The 22,411-nt window shown below is 43.7% G+C and overlaps 2 protein-coding genes across 2 annotated transcripts in view; both read right to left on the bottom strand.

Annotated features, from left to right (window-relative positions):
- Positions 1–1,647: 1,647 nt before the first annotated feature.
- On the bottom strand, positions 1,648–6,196 carry LOC134453675 (high affinity immunoglobulin gamma Fc receptor I-like). The gene is made up of 5 exons (XM_063204465.1): positions 5,991–6,196; positions 5,851–5,886; positions 5,418–5,708; positions 4,902–5,168; positions 1,648–3,026 (listed from the first exon to the last, which is right to left on the bottom strand). Exons 1-5 carry the CDS (start codon positions 6,013–6,015, stop codon positions 2,731–2,733), a joined length of 915 nt encoding a protein of 304 aa, XP_063060535.1. The 5' UTR covers positions 6,016–6,196; the 3' UTR covers positions 1,648–2,730.
- Positions 6,197–10,090: 3,894 nt separating this feature from the next.
- Positions 10,091–22,411, bottom strand: part of LOC134454578 (rab5 GDP/GTP exchange factor-like) — a 24,598-nt gene continuing 12,277 nt past the window's right edge. Inside the window, exons 5-9 of the mRNA XM_063205645.1 lie at positions 20,733–20,814; positions 19,927–20,059; positions 17,400–17,491; positions 16,051–16,307; positions 10,091–11,625 (exon numbers count right to left, since the gene is read on the bottom strand). Of these exons, the coding sequence (XP_063061715.1) occupies positions 11,158–11,625; positions 16,051–16,307; positions 17,400–17,491; positions 19,927–20,059; positions 20,733–20,814 (1,032 nt within the window). The 3' untranslated portion in view covers positions 10,091–11,157. The remainder of the gene's footprint in view (positions 11,626–16,050; positions 16,308–17,399; positions 17,492–19,926; positions 20,060–20,732; positions 20,815–22,411) is intronic.

Genomic DNA, 22,411 nt, shown 5'->3' with positions numbered 1-22,411 from the left:
AGGTATGGAAAGCATGAACTGAGACGCCGCAATGCAGTGACACATATTCCACCACATCACCTGGTTCTACCCATCCAATTAATACAGTGGATTTCAGGAATTAACCCCTTATCTGGCTTAAGAGTTGTGCAAGTTAAGAGTCAGATGATTTGGTGAATGGTTGGTGCAAACATGTGGTACTGGACTGTAGCTTATACACAGTAAATCCTGCAGTGTTTAATTAATTCGCTGCTAGCAGGGTTCGAACCTGCGCGGGGAGACCCCATTGGTTGCAGTGTTTAATTCAACACTTGGACAGCAGAACCAACACTATGGATGTTAAATGCGACCGCTCTAAGTGTTGAATTAGCACTGCTGCATTTACTGTCTAGTGTACACTGTAAATCATTGCAGACAGTTAAACGTAAAAATGTAAGTTGTCCTGCTGCCTTACACTTGTAAGTTCACTTAACTTGAGAAAGCCTTGAGTTCAGATAAGTCTCGAGTTGAGTTAACTTACAAACTTAAGGCAGCAGGGCAACTTACTTTTAAAGTTTAACTGGCTTGCAATGTTTTACTGTGTAGTCTGGTCGCCCATCACTGACATCAACACTAACACGGACAGAGTGAGAAAAGTGTCACACACTCCGGGTTTCAACAAGGTTTATTTGGTGATAACATTTTGGTCTTCCTGGCTCTCCTCAGGTTACACCATGGAAAACTTCTAAATGATACAGGGGTGATAGTGAAAAAAAAAATCCTGAGCCTGAACTTTTTCCCCTGCTCTAACACCGACGACAAGATACTGCATAGTGACGTAACGTAGGCCTATTTTGACACATTATTCAAACATTTAATAGCCTGTGTATGACCATTATTCAAGCCTGATAGTAGAAGAAAACCCTGAACCTGTAACACTTTGAGATAAGAATAATCTAAGGGCTAATTATTATCAATGTTTTTATTTTTGCAAACTCTGTCAAGCCTGAAGTCAGGCATGGAGCCTGAATACTATCAGCCCTGATGATATCATCTAAGTCAGAGGAGGGCCAACTCACGACCGGGGCCACATGCGGCCCGCTGATCCATTCTATCTGGTTCACAGAGTCTTAACAAGACAGACAGCGTTTAAATACGAAGTGAGGCTCACACAACACTCTTGTGGGTTATAGAGTAGGTTACTGTACTGCAGTGCCTCCAAACCTTTTTTGTCTTGCGTACCCGCTAAGCGTTTTTGTCATCCTATGAGTACCCTCTCGCTCATGCTCTATATCTCTTTCTCTATCCTAATATGATTATGCTATATATTTATTATTATTGTTATTTTTCCACGTACCCCCTGCATTGTGCTCACGTACCCCTAGTGGTACACGTACCCCTGGTTGGGAAACACTGCTGTACTGTGTACTGTACATACATTTCAGTACAATTTTCAGGAATTCAATGGCCAAACAGTTATGCCAGCGTAAGCTATTACTTATTATTAACAGGCAAGTTGCCTGCGACATCTGGCCCTTCGACCAATAGGCTATTCTAAACTCAATGTGGGCCAAAAAAATTGCCCATCCCTGATCTACGTAAACCTTGATGAGACACTTATCTGTGCTGCACGTTTTCTCACTCTTTTTTTCTTGTTTTAATCGGCAATCTTTCATTAGTACACCAACACAGACATGTTAGACAATATGTTTTTTTTTATTAAAGAAATGTGACACCTTTTTTTACGTTATGCTCGAATATCCCCCCTCCTACTTTGTATGTCACTGAGTTAAGAGACAATGTTGTATCTGCATTGAAGTCCTAATTATTTCAGAAAATCCTGTACAAAAAAAAATGTGTATAGCGATGTCTCATGCCTCCGGAGTCCGGACTATAATGTTGTTTGTAGTATAGTGGTCACATTGTTAAGTTAATGAAGAAAGTGGAAAAAAATCCACATGCTAGAGAATGAAGTGGTAGCTCTCCACTTCATTCCACTCAAATGCAAAAATGTACAGCCTGATTAATTTAACTTTTATTACAAAAGCAGTAAAGGATATACAATGTGTTCATTTTTGTTCACTTTTTAAATAAAAAAAGCAGTGAGTATGATAGTCCAGTTTCCACCTTTGATTTTCACGCAGTGCAAAACAAAAATACTGTATGGCAGCAGTGTGATAATAAGCTTACTATGGGACACTGATAAGTGGTAATAATGATGTCTATAACTCATCTTCTGTTTTACACACATGCTAGTCTTCCGAGAGACTGAGTAGTTGTGTTGAAAATAGTAATAAATAAATCAAAGTCATGCATGCATGTGTGACAAAACATAAGAAAAAAAAGGCAAAATGTATGACCACGATTGCAATCATTATGCACATTCTCAGACATACAGAGATCAAGCACTTAGTTGATACATCCTGACCATCAACCAATGTAGTGACATGCTAACGACACATGGCGTCATGCGGAGGAAACTCTTAACCTGTGCAGCTCTAGGAAAGGTGCCTTGGATTTACACAAACGGATAAATCCAATCAGTTACGGCTTAAGTTGGCTGATTCTCTGTGTTATTTTTTTATGAAGATATTTTTTGGTCTTTTTGACTTCATTTATGACAGTATAGTGAAGATGGTGACAGGAAGTGAGTTGGGAGAGAGAGACGGGAAAGGGCCGGCAAAGGACCCAGACCGGGAGTCGAACCCAGGTCGGCCGCATAGTAGACGAGTGCCCTACCGTTAGGCCATGGTAGGGCCACATCCCCTGTGTTTAGCGTTTCCATGGCACAGCTACCTCCACCTCGTAGCTCCCCTTCCTCTCACCCAGTGCGGGCACAGCCACGCTACAGCTGTACCTGGCACTGTCCCCCTTGCTCACGTCCCGGATGGTGAAGGCGTTTTGGGACGAGGCCGGGCCCAGCAGGCGGCCGTTCTTCATGAAGTAGTGGAGGATGGGAGTGGAGGTCTCCTCTCGAGTGTTGAGCTGTGTTCTGCAGGTCAGCTGAAGATTCATTTTCCTCCGGACCAGGTGCAGCTCAGCCAGCAGCAGTGGTGTCTCCAGGATTTCTGTGGAAAAGCCACAGAAAGACACAAGGTGACACTTTATAGGGTTATAGGGTTATAAGAATAAGGTTTACATCAGGGGTGGGGAACCTTTTTCATTTGAGGGGCCACTTCAAATTCATCCAAGGGCCGTAAAAGTCCTCCGAAGGCTGCATAATGAACACAAACCAGGATTCCCCCCTGCACTGTAGGCCTACATTGAAGGTAGCCAACTTAAAAACAGACCCCACCTTCTCTAGGCCACCTGAATATGAATGAATTGTATTGCAAATGTATTTTCTAACTTTCCTTTGCAAAATATGTCACATATTTCATGTGAAGCTGCATAACATTAAAACTATATCGGGGCCGGATAAAACAGTCTCAAGGGCCGCAAATGGCCCTCAAGACATAGGTTCCCCACCCCTGGTTTACATGATAACCACTAATATATGCCTATTTATTGTCTGTAGAAGGGATTTACAAGACATGTTAAAGGTTTACTGGGTCATTATTTTATTATAATTATAATAATAATTATTATTATTGTCATTATGAAGGCCTTATTGCCTCTGAAATTTGTGAATATACACCTAAATGATTGATTTTGCTGAACACATGTCTATAAGTCACTTATATAGACAGTTAGGCATGTATTAGTCACCAACATGTGAAACTTAAAATAAACTGTTACCAAACACAAATATGGACCAGCACAGTGAAGTCAGAGTTTGTTCACAGATGCTTGATTCAGTGTATATACTAGCACACTGACAGGAGTAGGCATTTATGTCCTTTCATCCTGTCATGTTGTAATGAAGGGACGTAGAGTTGCCTTCTGGCGTACCAAACTGGGGCTCCGACCACTACTCCAAAGAGCTAGGCTTGTTGTGACAGTCAGAACAAGAAAGGTGAACGCGAAAGTGAAAGCCCAACTGGGAAACTCCAACTCCCATTGTCATTGTGACACAGCAATCCACAGCACACGAGTGAACACTGCACACAACAAAATTGCTTTTATGCTTCACCAATAGCGCCCGAAAGGGAGCAGTGCAGTGGGGCGGTACCATGCTCAGGGTACCTCAGTCATGCAGGAGGATGGGGTAGAGCACTGGTTAATTACTCCCCCCACCAACCTGGTAGCTCAGGAGTCGAACCGGCATCCTTTGAGCTACAAGTCTGACACTCTAACCGCTTACCCATGACTGCCTCATCCGATGGCCTCATATTAGCTGTTCCACTTCTGATACCATTTGTAGCGAAGGGGAGTAGAGTTGCCCAGTCGGGACTCGAACCTAGACCTTCTGTTGTATTAAACTGGGGCTCTGACCACTACACCAAAGAGCCAGGCTTGTGGGTGTTACAGTCAGAACACACATAGTGATGGTCCCTACATCACATGTGATCAAATGGTGTGCATTAGGAGAGAGGGGTGTGTGTGCCGATCAAATGAGGACAGTAACGGAGAAGACTAGGATGTCCAGACTGACTTGCCTTGGATACACTTCAAAGAGACTGGTGATGATACTGGTCAATATGCTGCATAGGTCTAGCCACACAGGTGGGCAAATGTGGGGTGGGTGCACAAACAAAAAACTGCATTTGGTTCAACTGACTTTAGTAATGAAAATAACGGTGTTGACACAAGGCCCATCTGAAAATGATCTGTCCCAACCACTTTTCTGATCTCTGTCTATTAGTTCATTGGCCAGAATATACTGCAAATACCACATAGACCACAAGTACAAATATGGGAAGTTGTGAATAAATGTGAACATGATTGCTTTCAAAAACATAACTCTTCAGAATGTTGCAAAACTATTGGCTCCTTCACAAGTGTGCGCGCACACACACGCACGCAGGCACACACACACCAAGACAGGGATAGCTGATGCTTACCAAGGATGGATACTGGAACACCAGTGGATACGGAGGAGTGGTAAAATCCCTTCTCTTCCCATGTGGCTTTGCAGGAATATTGTCCTGCATCCTCTGAGGTAAGGTTGTGCACGGTCAGAGTGCTGCGACCTTGCCTCCCAACCTCTCTACCGTCCAAATAGAAGACCACTTCTTGAGGTGAACGGTTCCCACGAATGTGGCAAGTCAGGTCCATCGATTCCTCCATGATCATAGGCTTGCTGGGGGCCTTCAGGATAACCCAACCACCTATGGGAATAAAAATGTATCATCATATTCAACCAAACCAAGTTGGGGACCTTAACTTCGCATTACGATCAATACTTGGGCACTATATTTCTTGGACATCAAATGACAACAAAGTTCAAATCATTAATACTTAATAACATAAACATCAATACACCTGGTCAATGCGCAGTGACCTTTTACAATCTGGGTAGGCCTACCCCAAGATCATTTATCATCAACTTGCAATAGGCCCCTACAGTATGAACGTACCGTCAATCTCCACCCATAAAGGGTCACTAATCTGCGTCCGCAGGATGCCTGTGCGGTCCAGCACAGACTCTCTGCTGCCTGTACAGGTGTAGTTGCCACTTTGGAGAACACGGGCTTCCCAAAAGGTATACGTCGTGCTCAGTGACACAGACCGGCCGTTATAAAACCACTCGAACATCCAGGGCGAGTCTGGGTCTGCGTCCTGTGGAACGTGGCAGACCAGGCGTAAAAAGCCGCCGGACAGCAGATGAGGTCGACCTTCTGCCACCTGCACCACCGCTTTCCTGTGATCTACATAATGACATTAAAATTAGTGTCTGACGGGTTGGAAATCTTTTTTTTTTTTTTTTTAAGCTCTCATGCATAGCTCCGTCTATTCAGAAGAACAGAAGCCTAATTTTGGTATAGCTCTGATGAAAATTTAGCAACTTACTGTGTGCATTGGCCCAACTCTGGAACAATGAGAAAACTATAAGAAAAACGCACAGGTTGTCAGGATTAAACACTTGAGTAATATGCATAGTCAGAGTATAGGCCTATCGATAATGATAAATAATTCTATAGCCTACTCACCAAGGAGGCAAACTGGTAAATGCATGATTCAACCACTATTTTCTCGCTGTCACACAATTCTGTCTTTAAGTAGCCTACCTCTCTTCCGCTTGACACAAATTTTATGCAAAGGGGTGTTGCCCTCAAAGGGATTTTCCAAACGTCCAACATTTCTCAACCTGTGTTTATGCCAAGAAAATGAAACTTCTACGAACAAGATTTTGCGTTGGTAGCGTATTTTGACGCTGGCCTGGCTACTAATCGCATATGAAGATGTCTTGTGATCAAGTGAGTGAGTAACCCTCTCGCGCGCAAGGACATCGAGAGTTGTAGCCTAGTTCCGAGGAAAACAGAAATAACTTCAGTTACAATGCTTCAGTTTCAGAGGAAGTCAAAACAGCCATCGGGGAAGTGATGACTTGGAAGCCCAAAATAGATAATTTTGTGAAGTAAAATAATCTAACAGACTAGGTCACCTGATGCTTCTCAGTCCTTTTTAAACCTGGCACACACGCGCGCACTTGTAGCCCACTCGTGCCGACGACGTCTCTTGTCAAATTGACATCAGCATAAAGCTGGAGTGAAACTGATGCATGCTCCGGTGTCAAAATGCCTAACCAACCAAAAGTACAAAGTATAGAAAACGTTGCCAAGGGATTTTCAACATTTTTATTCATCTCAATGCAATTCATAAATACAACTTAAGACCACTATGCATTGTACTTAAACACATGGGACGACCCACAGCTAATTAAATAGTTCAAAGACAAACCACATTATTTAGTCAGTGGGAAATCTGTGGATCATTGTTTGCCTTGAGTTACAGTGTACAACTGCAAACTTCAAACAAGGATTTGGGATAAAATAAAATAAAAATAAAAAGTTTCTGATCAGTGGAGAAATTATACAAAGAGTTACTGGTTAAAAACTGTGACCATTAGAAATGCTTCACCCACACTCTAGCATTAGAAATTTATTGTGACATGATGGTTGAAAATCAAACCAAGAAATCCAGAAAAGAACTGCAAGACAACTTGGCTGTGCTTAAATACCTGATACATAAAGTCATTACTATAAATAAATAAATGTTGTAACAACAGTCTAAAATATAGTCATAAACTAATACCAAAGACCGTTTGGTAACACTTTGCTTCAAGCTGCGGACATAAAAGTGACATAAGCATGTCATAACACAGGTTATGACAGGCAGGGCCGCGTTAACCCTCGCCGAGGCCCGGTGCAGACGCAATCCGGGGCCCCTACACCACATTATAATTAGCCATATTCAAAACGCATGAAACAACGCAGGCTACACGTTCTACTCCAACACAAAAAAGGGTGCGCTGAACCCCCTGCTGAGTTCACCAGTCGCAACGCAAGCCATTGGAAGCATAGCCAGCGGACATAGAGGAGATACTATACACTATCGTTTGGCAGAGTAAACGTCGGTTCAGCTAGAACTACCAAACAGAAGCACAACCAAAAGTCTCTTAATTTTGCTACGTTGCTGCCGACCAATTTGTCGAATCGAAACCGTCGTGGGAAGCACGTGTTAATTAATGTAACCTCCAATGGAAAGACTGGCTGTCTCAAAGGAAAGATCAGCTGTCGCTTGTCGCGAGGAAGGGGAATCCCCTTAGCAGCGAACCAAAGCGAAGCTGTCACGAAATCCCCTCAAAATGTACCATATAGGCTACCAATTAAAAAGTCAGAGGTTTTCATCTAGGTGGCGCATTACACTGCAATAGTAGCCTATGCAATCATTACAGTAGGCTAGACTACGGTGCAAACTCGTAATGTTTAGATGTGGATGTGGATGTATCACACAAGGTTTTTTTTCTACCAGATAAGAGCCACTTGTTAACTGAACAGTCCGCGAGTGGTACAGGCATGTTTTAAGTGAACACAAACCCGAACGCAAAGATAGGCCTGACAGAGCATCGACATACAGGGAAATGGCCATAACAGTGCTTTAGGAAAATGCGACTATATCATTTTAGTGTTTGCTAGATTGCTTGCCCTGTTGTTGTCAGACTGTCGAAACTTTGAGTGCTGGTTGGTGCACTTGCTACGTAGCATTATTGTGAACACTTTTTAAAAAACACCAAGTGGTCCTCGCCGCGCCATGCAAGACTTTTGTTTGGCGAATGCAGTTGGGTGCGTGATTTATTTCCCCATGTTTTAACTAGCCTATAGAATAAGATAAAGTTAGGTTGGTGTGCTGTGCTCTGTTTGCTTAGCTTAGGCCTACATGATTGCACAAGTCCATGATCGCTATGCAACAATTACAAAAAGCGATTATAACACTGACATTACAAAAATAGATAACGTTGCCAACCTTCTCTTCAATGCGTTAATCCATGCCGGGCAGTTTATCCGTACAATCTGAAGCAAGTGCTGACGCCGACTTCCTCATCTTTTTTTAGACAGTAGCCCATCATCAAACTCAAAAATTATTGGCCACCGTTTTCCCCTTTTGGCACACAACCAGAAGCATCTGACTGAAATGACAAGTTCCGAAGACCTCCGATTCCTGCGTGCATGCAGAGGCGATTCTAGGCTCAGTAGGGGGGCCAAGCGAAAATTAAAAAGTAAGAACACTTGTAACAAATCACCACTACTGTTCCCCAGCCAGCTACATTCTTGGGGGGCCCAAGCTGCCTGTCTAGCCTGGTGACAAGATATACATATGCGCCTCTGCTTGCCTACGGATGGCGAAATGCGTCAAAAGTACAATTGATCGTCTCAAAATATCGTTTCATATTTTCCAATCTCACGCAGTCCGGGGCCCCCTCTAGTGGCGGGGCCCGGTGCTACAGCACCGGTTGCACCATAGGATAACGCGGCCCTGATGACAGGCAACCATAGCTAGACTGCCCAATGGAAAACTCAACCGCATAAAAGATTCTATGCTCAGCAAAGACATTTACAACTATGGTCCATGGCACTAACATGACACCAAACAGTGCTGGATGGATGATGGTTGTTGTGTAGCCTCCTTATCATCGACTTTCAAATCTTTTCGAGATTTGGTCTGACCAAGAGCATGACAATTACCGTTTTCTCAAACGGCATAGTTGACCCGCCTCCCTAGGTTTGCTACTGGTTGACTGGTGTCCGAAAAAGTGGGTGAGGAGTTGATATTTACATTGCTCTTGGCCTGACTAGAAGCAACTCCAAAATCTGTTGCGTCACTGGGAGGGTGTGGTCTGGCCAGCTGTTGCGGCATCTGTCATGACTTGTCTGTGGCAAGGTTATGTCACCCTTACGTTCCGTGGAAGGAAAAGTGTTACCAAACTCTCCCCAGAGCAAGAGACCTGGAACATTTTAACCATAAAAAAGGTTACTTTATGATGCTTCACTTGATGTGTTCTCAGCTGCTTCATCACTGAAGCACCAAGGTAGCTCAGCCGTTGCTGCTGGTTAAACCTAGAACTGGAGACCAGGTTACACATTTAACTACAGACCATTTCGCGAAACCATAGTTGCTAACTCTGTTAGCTACTTTGCTGTTTGCAATGCAAATTCCCATTGGCAACTACCCAAGTTGCTAACTGGCTAGCAACTACGCTTTCGAGAAACATACCCCCAGAGCTGAACACGCCAGCAACAAAAGCAGACTACCAGTATCGGCCATTCCTTGCTATGTCATTATATTGTTCATCATTTGAAGTCATAGGTTCTCATGTTATTTAAAAACATGCTAGTTACACATTATTCGCCCTCCCCCCCAGAGCTAGAGAACAGCTCTATCACATGATTTTAACACGGAGTGCCGAAAAAGCCTCTGCACCACGCCTTGTCACCTCGGGCAAAATCAAGGCGTTGACGTTAGCAGTTACACTCTGATTATTAGTCTATCTGAGCCAAAACATCAGACGCAAAAAAACAAAAAAACAAAATGCAGTCATGCTCATGACAACGCTTGCAACTAGTTCACAAAAGTCATATTTTTCACCTAATTAACCAACCTACTCTCCTTTTTTCTCCTTCATGCAGCCGTTTTTTGAGAGGGGGTACAGGGTGCTTATACAGAGTTGTTGACCACCTCAGGCAAACACTACGTGGGTCTCTGGGCCCTAAACTAGACATACCATTACAATACGGTAAGGGGGGGAGGGGAGGGGGGCACGTCCGCATGTACCACGCGTTTACACATTAGTGTCTGAGGGGTTTGGCACCTGATTTCCTTCAAGGAGTTTAAGCTAAAAGATTGTGCCCTATGGATCGAGGAAGAGGTGTTTCCCATATGACAGCCCGTGGACTTACCATAGACATGCCATGTATACATGTACATTTGTATATGATCGGCATCAGATAATAATATGGAGGTCTGATTATAGTCTGCTAGCCTATGCACTCTCGTAGTCCTGGTGTCCCGTTTATGAATCCCAACAAACTGTTTAAATTAGCATTACGGGCCCTCTTCACCTTTGCCGAATACGTAGCTGTTGTTCATAAACCAATCTTTCCCCTACCCTTTTACCACACATCTTGAAACTTTGTGGTGCTTAGGGTATTGGGTGAAACACATGAAATACATTTGACAAAGTCACAACATGTGTGTCGGTCTCTGTGCAAGTGTCCCTTTTTGAAAATTTGTTCAATTATTCTTTTTGGTTGTTTGGTTGCCCTTATTAATAATGTGTATATTTTCAAGTGTAGCTGTACTGTGTGTGTGTTTGTGTGCGCGCGTATGTGTGCGCAAGAGAGAGAGAGAGAGAGAGAGAGAGAGAGAGAGAGAGAGAGAGAGAGAGAGAGAGAGAGAGAGAGAGCTAGTGAAAAAAACTGTGTGTTTATGTTTGAGTGTGTGTGTATAAGCTTATTTATACATAATGTATGTGAGTCCAGGACCACGGTCCTGCTAAAGACGCTGGTTAAGTCCATGTTTTCCACCTCGCTGGTGAGCCCACACTGCAGATCCAGCATGGTGGGAGACGGACGAAAGGAAGTGGATGAACTGGTGGCTGACTGAGCTGCACTCCTGATTGTCCCCTCCGGGCCTCCGTACGGGCGGTGGGGACAGGTGTCTGGATCCTGGACAGGGAGGAAGAGAGAGAGGCAGGCGGCCGGCTGGCTGGCTGGCATGGATGGTTGGTTGGTTGGTTGGTGCTAGAGCTGGAGTTAGCAGTAGCACGAGTAAGTTAGCTAGACATATAGTCATCGAGCTAAATGGCTAGCTACCGAGCTATCTAGCAAACAGTTGTGGCGTGAGAGGCGGCGGCAGTTTGTCGTTTTCAACGTTATCCGAGTCGATGGCCGTGGGGTCGGCCGGCGCGGCTGCCGTGGCTCCCTCAGCCCCTGCGGCGCCTCCGTCGCCCTCAAGGGGGAACCTGGTCAGCACGTCCTGCACGCTGCTCTCCACGCCGTCGCACCAATCGATCAGGTCGCGCTCTAGCCTCCGTGCACCCTCCAGCACCTTTTCCTGCCGCGAGCCCAGCCCCGTCAGAAGCTCCAGGCTCTGACTGGCCTGTGCCGCGGCGGCTGAGGATGAGGTGCCGGAGCTGGGGTGGGAACCACGGCTGGTGGGGTTGGAGGAGCTGGGGCTCAAGGGCTTCTGGGGGGAGGCCTGGCCCGACATGTAGAGCTCGAACTCCTCCTGGCTCAGGTTGAGCGACTGGCCGTCCAGCTTCTCGATGAAGGCCACCGCACAGCACTGCAATGTAGAGCAAGAATAACTTTACTGAGATGTCAAGTCAAGTCAGCTTTTATTGTCAGTTTCTTCATATGCACAGGTCATACAAGGAAATTGAAATGAAGATTTCTCTCTATACCATGAAAGGACATAGACATACACAGGACTGACATTTACAGACTGACATCAAAGTGCAAGACAGGACAAGTAACAGTGATGGTCCAATACCAGTAAAGTGATGAAGGAATAACGTCACATGTAGAGATGAGATGCTAAATACGTGTTGAGATGAGATGAGACGTTAATGAGATGTTTGGGCAGAAAGCATAGTAAGTATTGAATGACACTGACAGACAATCTTAAAGGGACACTGTGCAGGAAATGGTCAAAAATGGTACTGCAACTATGCTGCTCATTGAAACTAGGCTGTCTACTGCCAAATTTGACCTTTACGTGAATGTTTACTAAGTAATAAACAAATATTTCATAGTATGGTCCAAGTAGTCATTTTTGCAGCTAAAAATGGCTATTTTTGGAAATTCAAAATGGCGGACCATGGAGAAGATCACCCTTTTCATGTATGAGAAGTGCAATTTTTCCAGTCATAATGAATACTTAGAATTTGATGGTGGTGGTAAGTATTCATGAAAAAGGTAACATTAGTGAATGGGCAGCATGAATTCTGGAAATAAACAACAAAAAATCTCACACAGTGTCCCTTTCAGATGGAAAATACCAACTGTATAGTAGACACACAAGAATGTCCCAGAGTTTATAACAATTATTATTTTTTGCGTCAGAGCAGTGCATCGTGTTGTCATTAGGATTTATGGTGCATTCCCCGAGGGTGGGAGATGGGATATTTCTGACCTCCTACATGCTGAAATGCATTGGAACGCCTGTTGAAGCGGAATGTTCAAGTCGCGAGCTGGGGCCAAATCGAAGTACCCCGACTTCGAAATCGTGACGTCAACACAGTAATGACAGTGCACAGCATGGGTGCACAGTGACAGAAATAGTTCGAGTTTGACTTGCTGGTTGGAACGCATTCAAGTGGGAGGTAGCTGCCTCCTGGATGCATATTGGGAAGCTCCTACCGCCGGGGAATGCGACATTAATAGGGTGTGAAATGAGAAAGGAAGTATAGCGGAGATGCCTAATAAATATTAAACAACCAAAACCATTTTTGATTTTGTGACAAATAAAATACATGGACTGAGCTATGACATGTATTTTAGGAGATTCTGGGAAAAAAAGGTATTCACGAAAGCTACATTTTGAAGGCTCCAGAACTCAGGAGTCCAAATTCTCGACTCCAGATATGTAGGGGCCGGGGATGGAGCAGAGACAAAGGGCAGTTGAGTTGATGGGCATATCACCTTTCACAGGCATTTCAATCATTTTAATTAAACATATCATTTAAAAGGGAAAGCCATCTCCTACTCTATCTTCAAGGATCCACTCAATGAGTCATCATCACTCTCTAATATTACTCAGTTGGATCACGAGAGAATGATCACACAGTCACGTTGGTTATTTGGGGTTATTTTTCCAAAAGCATTATTGTGCAATAATCAGAGAGAGAGAGAGAGAGACAGAGAGAGAGAGAGAGAGAGTGAGAGAGAGAGTGAGAGTGTGTGTGAGAGAGAGAGGTGGAGAGTGAGAGAGAGAGAGAGAGAGAGAGAGGGAGAGAGAATGGGGCAGTGAGCGGGAGCATTAACCCATTGTGTCCTGGAGACACATATACGCTGCATTCAGGATTTTGAGATTTGAGCTGTTATGTTAAATATGTGGGTATGTTAGAGCTGTATGAACACATTATAATGCAAGAGGAGGGTCTTGGCTTTTAAATGCAACTCATTTCATGCTTGCATTTGCTTCAGAGGCTGAGATATTTAGGATTTAATAGGAAGAGGGCACCCTTTCCCAAAAAGGGCTTAGGACAATATGGGTTAAAGTGATGAAAGTGAAAAGTGAAAGCCCATTGGGAAACTCCAACTCCCATTGTCATTGTGACACAGCACTACACAGCACACAAGTGAACACTGCACACTGCACACAACGAAATTGCATTTATGCCTCACCCGTGCAAGGGGGCAGCCCTCAGTGGCGCCCCATGGGGAGCAGTGCGGTGGGACGGTACCATGCTCAGGGTACCTCAGTCATGGAGGAGGATGGGGGAGAGTACTGGTTGATTACTCCCCCCACCAACCTGGCGGGTCGGGAGTCAAACAGGCAACCTCTGGGATGCAAGTCTGACGCCCTAACCGCTCACCCATGACTGCCCATGACTGATAGTCTCTCTATAATAATTACCCAATCATACTTTAGGACACTGCAATCTGGGTTGGTGAAATAATAATGTTCCCTAAATTTCAAAATTAGAAAAAAACTCAGTTGTCTGCTGTGCACTAATAAAAAGCTGTTTTCTCTGTGTGTGGATATTCAGGCTTTTCTGGCTTGGTGTGTGCTTGTATTTGTAAATGAGTGGATTAAGTAATATCCATTCTGCACACTCATATTTTGCCAGCAAGTTTGTGTGTGTGTTGCTGTTTGACTAAGATCTCTCCAGGTTGGTAAAGTAGAGCACTATCCATCCTCCACACTCCATATTTGGGCAGCGAGTACAGCATTTGTGTATGTCTGTCTTTGTTTGCAACATAGCACCAAGTTAGTAAAGTGGTATCCATTGCAGACATGGCCGTAGCCAGCCATGTGAAGTAGGCGCAAAGCGCGTGCCGAAATTTTATTATTAATATAAAATATAAATTAAAATGAATTCATAAAATAAATAAATATAGGCTACACAGGCCTATATATAGGGCCCTCCTCTATGAATGTATATGCCTAATGTGAAATAGTAAATATGTAGACATGTATAATAATAAATATGTTGTAGCTTTCAGCCAACTCAGCCTATTCCCTTTGAATGTCTATGCTTTGGTATCATGCCTCTTTTATTAGAAACAGCATCCTCCCAGTCAGTAAAGCCCTTTGTAAGGAAACTAAAGCTTGACCCTGAAGTTGCACAATAAGCTACATCCTCAGATGGCAAGTTGCTCAGCCATTCATATTTTTCTCCCAATGAAATTACACTTCAGCTGTTTTCCTCCAAAGATACAGGGATAGCTATCTCTGTAGTGCAAACCACCTATTTTGGAGTAAACTTTTTTCTTCCTAGAGTCGCATCAAACGTTTTGTTTTTATTTATTTGTCATAGTTCTTCACAAGCGCAGAAGACAAAAGTCTATCAACGAGAAAGAAAAGTAGCCTATCCTCCGCGCTCCTGAGCCATCTGATGCGTCACGGCTATGCAGACACAGTAGTCACGGGAGCCTTTTCAGGTGTGGATATTTGACTCTGACGAAGACGTGGCAACGTCGATAGTCTCGGCACTTGTCCAAATTAACAGAAAATATCCACACCTGAAGATGTTCCGGTGACCTCCTCTGTCAGTGTTCATCACATGCTTTCCAATTTACAATCAATTACCTTTCACAGATATCCTGCTTTTACCTTTATGCAGCAGCTGATGCAGCAGCCGGCCTTCTCAAAATAATGACTCAAATGGCTTTTTAAGATACCATAGCCTACTTGTTACGCATGAGCTTTATGTAGGCTATACAACGGTTGGCTTTCTGTTAGCGGAGATCTCACCAAGCGCGGGCTTTCTGATAGCGGAGATCTCACCAAGCGCGTGCTTAATGGGCGCGTTCGTGGCGGCACATTACTGCGCAGGCTGCACACGCACACTTTTCCATTTCAATGCATTTTTCCAACCAGAAAGCATGGTAATTTTGCTTTGCGCAATGCTCTGTCACGAACGCGACCAAACACTTGCGATGTCTGCTGAGTTGCGTTCTCTCCCACGAGTCGCACCTCTTGCGATATTAATCAATCTTGTTTACTCTCAAAAACAGAACACAAAGGCAAAACTAGAACACATAGCACATGGATGTTAACCACAGTTTGCAAAGGACGCTTCACAAAGGTTTTTAGATGTTTTTGTGTGTTTCAGTTGGTCATATTTGCCGTTAAAATAATAATAATAATAATAATAAAAAAACCTCTCACGATAGGCGAGGTCCGGACCTCGCTAGCCTCAAATGTAACTACGGCCATGATTGCAGAAGCGCGTTATATACCGGATGTTGAAGTGGAGGCGCAGGGAGTTGGTGTGTGTATGTGTGTGTGTTTTCCTGTATATACAGCAGGCTTGTACGAAATTCCGAATTGAATGAATTTACATTCAAAATCATGCCATAATACGAACACTAGGTGGTGCCATTACCTTGAATTTCTTTGAATTTAATCTACACCACCCATTGAAAGTACATAGAACACCACCACCTAGTGTTCGTATTATGGCATTACTTTGAATTGAAATTCTTTCCATTCGGAATTTCGTACAAGCCTGATATACAAAACGTATGTGTATGGTCTCACCAAGTTGGTAAAGTAGTAGCCGTCCTCTCCGCTCATGAGTCGGCTGGGGTTGCAGAAGCGCGTGATGTACTGGATGTTGGAGTGCAGGCGAGGGGGGTTGGCCTTCAGCACGATGTAGATGAGGGTGGGCAGGAAGTCGTCCGCGGAGGCCGCCTCCTTCTTAGTGATCTTGATGGCGTTGAAGATGTGCTTGCTGCACGTGGTCACGCACGTCAGCTTGTCCCGCGGCACACGCTTCGAGTCCACCTCGATGATGGCTGAAGAAGAGAAGCAAGGGAGTTAAACTCAGGGTTCCCACTCAAATTCAGATATAAAATTACATGATTTTCCATAACTTTCCAGACCCAAAAACCAGAATTTCCATGACCATTTTGGTAAAAAGAAATGATGATAAAAAGTTTTTTAAAGTGTGAAAACTAAAGATTATCTTCACCCCTAGAGCCGACACCGAGTCACCGCCAGACTTCAGTGGGCTCATGGCATTATAGAATGTTGCACATTACAGCGCAAAACGTGAAGCGTTGTAGTATAACCATTAAGAAACAATGTTATACACCTAACAAAAAAGTTTTTACTTTTACACAACTGTTAAGAAAATTCCATGATATCCATTGACTGTGCATGCAAAATGGTAAAATTCCATGACTTTCCATGACTGGAAAAACATCTATGAAATTCCATGATATTCCAGAAATTCCATGACCCGTGGGAACCCTGTAAACTACAGCAAAAAATCTTTGAGTCCACATCTATAATGGCTCAATAAGAGAATCAAGGGAATTAAAACTATGAAAAAAATCTTGCCGAGTTCACCTCTATAATGTTTGAGGGAGGAGACGCAATAATAATAATAATAATAATAATACATGAGTTTTATATAGCGCTTTTCATGATACTCCAAGTCGCTTTATATGCAAATATATGCAAATATATGCAAATCCAAAAAGCGGGAACAGAGATGACAAAACCACAGGTGACTTTTTTTACATGACATGTCACAAAGATGCAGGTGACATCGGATTCTAATGAAAGCTTAATCGAATGATTTTATTCCCCATATGAGCCTACCAACCAAAATTGGTAACAATGGAGCCATTAATGATGGCACATATTTTTCTTTTCCAGTATACAGCTCATAAACAGTATTTGTGTTTATATTTTAATATAAAACATTTTAAAAAATCTTCAATTTCGAATAATATTTTTTTTCCCTTTCAGAAGTTGGGAGACAGGACAGGTCTTCCCTGGGATCTGCAACCATGGACACATCGACAAAAATGCTGCAATTGACACAAATCCACAGTGACGGTGGGACACAGCCAACAGTGTGACCGTGACTAGTGACTGACCTGTGATGGCCTTGACCACGTTATCAGACACGGCGGGAATCTCCTCGTTCACAGGCACCCCCAGCATGTCAAGGGTCACCCAGTGTAACGCCCTGTAAGGAGAGAGGGAATACAACGACGATGATGAAGACTGAAAGATGAGGAGCGAGGGAGAACTGTAGATACAGGAGGGGAGATTAAACCAAGTGTCAAAGACACCATTCATCTAAGAGAGAGGAAAGACTGAGAGCTGATGAATGCAGACACTGTGGAAAAGTGGATTCAGACATAGAGCTGATTAAACATTACATTACATTAGTATTTAGCAGACGCCTTTGTTCAAAGCGACTTACAAGGAGCAATTTAAACAAGAACAGGGTAAGGCACAGTGTACAGTTGCAACACTGATAGCATTGTCCTTCAAAGAGTAAAGAAGAGGACAATGCATTAAAAAGTAGCAAAAAAGTAAACAAAACACTACAGCTTCTGGTTGAGCTCTTGACAGCGTTGTCACAAAGCAGAGAAAGATAAACTTGGGGTTCTAGTCCTCCCTACACCTCTATCAATAGATCAATCGTCACCTCTCTATTACAGTTTTCAGTGACACCAATATACCCTGTAATGTACCCTATAACGGTAAGTCGCTCAGCTTAGTGCAATGCAATGTAATGTAAAAAGAAAGGAAAGCCCTGGGTAAATGTGTGGATGGTGGTGTAGGAATGATTACAAATTTCTCAAAGCATGCAGATTGAGAACGCTGTCCTTCCGTATGGCCAGTTTATCAACATAATAATCATAACCACAAAAAAAGGTCAAAGAAATCATTTGACTACACTGTCAAAGGAAAATGAATTGACTGTTGCATTGCCAATTGGAATAGTGTGGGTATCTGTTTTAACAAGTGTGATGAATACCATGGCACAACTGACAAAACAATTTCTGTCACAAGGGCGTCCTTCCTTGAAGTAAGAACTAAAGAAACCTTCAGTCAGCAAAAACCTCACAGTGAGGCTTCTGATGACTGCACAACTGTACGGTCAGAATCTTTCTCTGCCCTGCCAAATAGACTCCCTGGCCTGTAGTACCCACGCTCCTAGCAGCACACCACACACTACTCTGCCTTGGCTCCTTCACCTGTGTCCGGTTACTCACCAGGGCTACAGGTGTGCAGAGAACAGAGAAGAGGGGAGAGAGAGAGAGAGAGTGTGTGTGAGTGAGTGAGTGAGTGAGTGAGTGAGTGAGTGTGTGTATGTGTGTGTGTGTGTGTGTGTGTGTGTGTGTGTGTGTGTGTGTGTGTGTGTGTGTGTGTGTGTGTGTGTGTGTGTGTGTGTGTGTGTGTGTGTGTGTGTGTGTGTGTGTGTGTGTAGAGGTTGTAAAGTCAGGTATAGGATTTAAAAAATCCCTAGATTTAGACACGGATTACAGGATCATATCATATATCAAATGACGGTGTGCGGTCATGTGGTTGTGAGTGTCTGTATGGCTCTGTTTATAAGTGCGCCTGTGTATGCGTGTGTGGGCTGATCTTACAGTGAGCTTGACACAGCTGTGAAAGCCATCTGCCTTTGGGGATGACCCGTGAGTGGCTATTTGTGTTGTGTTTCACTTCAGACCGATGCACTGGCCTAATGCTGTGCGACTGTTCTGATCTGGGGTTTGTTTCTCGAAAGCATAGTTGCTAACCTGTTAGCAACTTGGGAAGTTGCCAGTGGGAAATTGCAAACGACAAAGTAGCTAACATAGTTAGCAACTATGGTTTCAAGAAATGCACCCCTGTTCTAATGCTGGCTGTTCTGAAGGTCTTCTGTTGGCGTCCTAATGAAATGTTGGTGTGCTGTTCTGCTGTGATGTTGAGCTGGTCTGCTGTGATGTTGAGCTCTTCTGCATGTCCTATTGTGATGCTAGCTATTCTTCATATGTATTAAGTTCATTATGTCTAACTGCTTAACTTAAACACTTAGTGGTTTCTTTTGCCATTAGACATGTCAGGTAAAAGATAAACACTTTTACATGTCTTAAGGCAAAATAAACCACTAAGTGTTTAAGATAGCTATTCTTCCTGATAGTGGCTGCCTCGTGGTGATTGTTCTACTCTGGTGACTGTTCTGCTGTGATGGTAGCTGTTCTCCCTCTTATACTGTGATAGTGTGCTGCTATGGTAGTGTGCTGTTCTGTTGTGGTAGTGTGCTGTTCTGCTGTGAATGTGTGCTGTTCTGCTGTGACGGTGGTCTAGTGGTGGTGGCTGTTAGGCTGTGATGGTGGTCTAGTAATGGTTGTTCTGTTGTGCTGCTCTGCTGTGATAGTATGTTGTTTTGCTGTTCTGCTGGGGTGGTAGCCTAGTGGTGGCAGTTCTGCAACGGTAGTGTGTTGGTCTGCTGTGGTGGTAGCCTAGTGGTGGCTGTTCTGCAATGATGGTGTACTGCTCTGCTCTGCTGTTCTGCTGTGATAGTAGCCTAGTGGTGGCAGTTCTGATGTGGTGCTCTGCTCTGCTGTTCTGCTGTGGTGCTGGTGTTCTGCTGCTGCTCTACTCTGGTGTTCTGCGTCTCACCTGATCCGCTTCTGGATGACCAGGTCCTTCTTCTCGTCGTCCGTGGTCTCGGGGCAGAAGACGTCCTCATACAGCCGGTTCATCATGTACCTCTCCACCTCGTCCATCACCACCTCCACTCGCTCCGTAGCCCCTGTGCACACACACACACGCACAAACATATAAGCATGTCTTCATTTGATTTAACACTGCAAGTTAATATCACTAAGAAATGAAAATGTCTGAACAGGTGCACCAAAGGTCTGAACCAAACAGGGTACACAGACAGGCAATACTGTACAGGAATAATAGCTTCGTTGCAAAACCATTTTGGAACATTTTGGGAAATTTACATTTTTCTATTTGACATTGCATTGCATTGCATTGCATTGCAAAATGCATTTTATATAGGTCTAAAAAGTATGTTCTTAAATATTTGAATGGCAAGAATTCATGATAGGACGTCTGAACAGTCATTTCCAATACTGTAGTAAAATACAAAAGTCAAAAAATGGTGTTCACATCATTTCGCCACGAAACTCTTCAATAGAAACACAGAGAGCTGTGCAGAGAGACAGATTACAAAGTTATACATATGCAGACGCACGCACGCACGCACACGCACACGCACACGCACACACACCAGTGACTTAGTGACCTACAACTCAACACCCCCACAGCCGCTGACTGGCACTGATCTGCTCTGGATTGAAACTAAACTGAAGCGTTTGCCTGCCAAAGAAGCTGAAATCCCATTTAATCAGTCTTTAGCACACCTGCGTGGAAACACGAGCGGCTTTTCAAAGGAAGTCGGGTCGAGAGTTTACCTTTGTAGTGAGCGTGCAGCTTATCCGAGAGGCTCTGGTAGAAGTCCTGGACACACTCAGACAGATCATCCGCGGGCATGTCCTGAAAAGTCCAAAAATGTTTGGGTTCAGTTAAAATGTTAAACATTTTTTCCCCCTTCAAAACGGATGCCGGATTTAAATCCAGTGTCTACAACGGAGCCTATAAAAAGTCTGTAAAACATTATTTAATAGTGTTTAGTTGCTGAGTATTATATATGCATTCAGATTTTGGATACGATTTAGTTGGTGTTTTCACTCTCAAATATTGTTAGGATACCTCTCTGTGTGGTAACCATGGACAAAGTTGTCAAAATATTAGTCCCTAGAGGCCTCCAATAAATACACACTATTCATAAACTCCCTGAGGGCCTGCTGTTAGGGTGTGGTACAGTGAAAGACCAGACAAGAAACGACACGAAGAATAATGATTACAACAGCATTGTTGTAAGCTTACTGGTTATACTGGAACAATGTGAATAAGAATTGTTTCATTACTGCCTTGTGAATAGAAGTAGTTCATTCTGTAACATACTACATGGAAAAAAGTTGAACTAAGGTTACCCATGATGACCAATGATAAACTTGGATTATTATACAAACTTGGATTATTTCAAAACGTGAAGTCAGCTTTCTAGTAGCTGGCTTCAGCAAATCACTTAGATTCAGTTCCCATTTCTTTTCATTCAAGAATATCCTCCTTGAGGGAAAACATCTGCATTCTGAAAAGTACCCAAAAATAACAAGGAGTCCCCTTTTTTGCATCAACACACATGACAAGTGTGGAATTAATAAAAATGCCACAAAAAGTCCCTAGATTGCAGAACTGAGATAAAACCACCAATTCCCCATTAATCCACAGTCACGCACACAAACTCAGGAGATATTTAACAAACAACCATCGTCTTTGATCATGTTAATGGCATCATCTGATATCCTTTGTTCTGTTGTGATCCTCCTCAAAGGTAGTGTGATGAAGCGGTCTGCACACTGTGTATTAACTCCAAAAACATATGGCAACGTTTCGATCCAACAGAGGGATCTTCAGGCCCTCTGTTGGATCGAAACATTGCCACATGTTTAAATGAAATAAAGTATTTTTGGAGTTAATACACAGTGTGCAGACCGCTTCATCACACTACCTACTACTTTTTGTCTGGCACCTGGACAACAACCTGTGGATGTGCGCACCCTACCTCCAAACACTGTGATCCTCCTCACACCCACACCCACACCCACACCCACACCCACACCCACACCCACACACACACACACACACACACACACACACACACACACACACACACACACACCTCAGGCAGCTAACTTTAAGTTCTGTTGCTAGGTCTGAGTGTTGCTGCAGGCCTCAGGGCAGAGAGGGGACCCACTAGTTTGACGCCCTTTCGGTACCGTCACATGGTAATCAAACATTTCAAACAAGCAATTTTAGGGTTAGGGTTAGGGTTAGGTTTAGTGTTAAGGTTAGGGTTAGGTTTAGGTTTAGGGTTAAGGTTAGGTTTAGGGTCGTCTGACTTAAGGCGTAAGTACCGAAAGGGCGTCGAATTAGTGAGGCCTCAGGGCAGAGAGAGCTGCAGTGTTGCAACCTGTGACAGCAACATCCTGCTTGAGGACATCTTTTCTTCTAAGATAAAGCAAGTCAG

Source organism: Engraulis encrasicolus, chromosome 8, assembly GCF_034702125.1.
Source record: "Engraulis encrasicolus isolate BLACKSEA-1 chromosome 8, IST_EnEncr_1.0, whole genome shotgun sequence".
NCBI classification, from domain to species: Eukaryota; Metazoa; Chordata; class Actinopteri; order Clupeiformes; family Engraulidae; genus Engraulis; species Engraulis encrasicolus.
Note: the sequence above shows the minus strand (reverse complement) of the source record. Positions and strands in the feature narration are given on the sequence as shown.

Excerpts from the sequence above, each read along its gene's own strand:
- LOC134453675 (XM_063204465.1), bottom strand. The coding sequence starts at position 6,015 with ATGCATTTACCAGTTTGCCTCCTTG. Across the intron at positions 5,169-5,417 it reads TTTATGGGTGGAGATTGACG|GTGGTTGGGTTATCCTGAAG; the intron begins GTACGTTCATAC and ends TTATTCCCATAG. Across the intron at positions 3,027-4,901 it reads TGTTCCAGTATCCATCCTTG|AAATCCTGGAGACACCACTG; the intron begins GTAAGCATCAGC and ends GCTTTTCCACAG.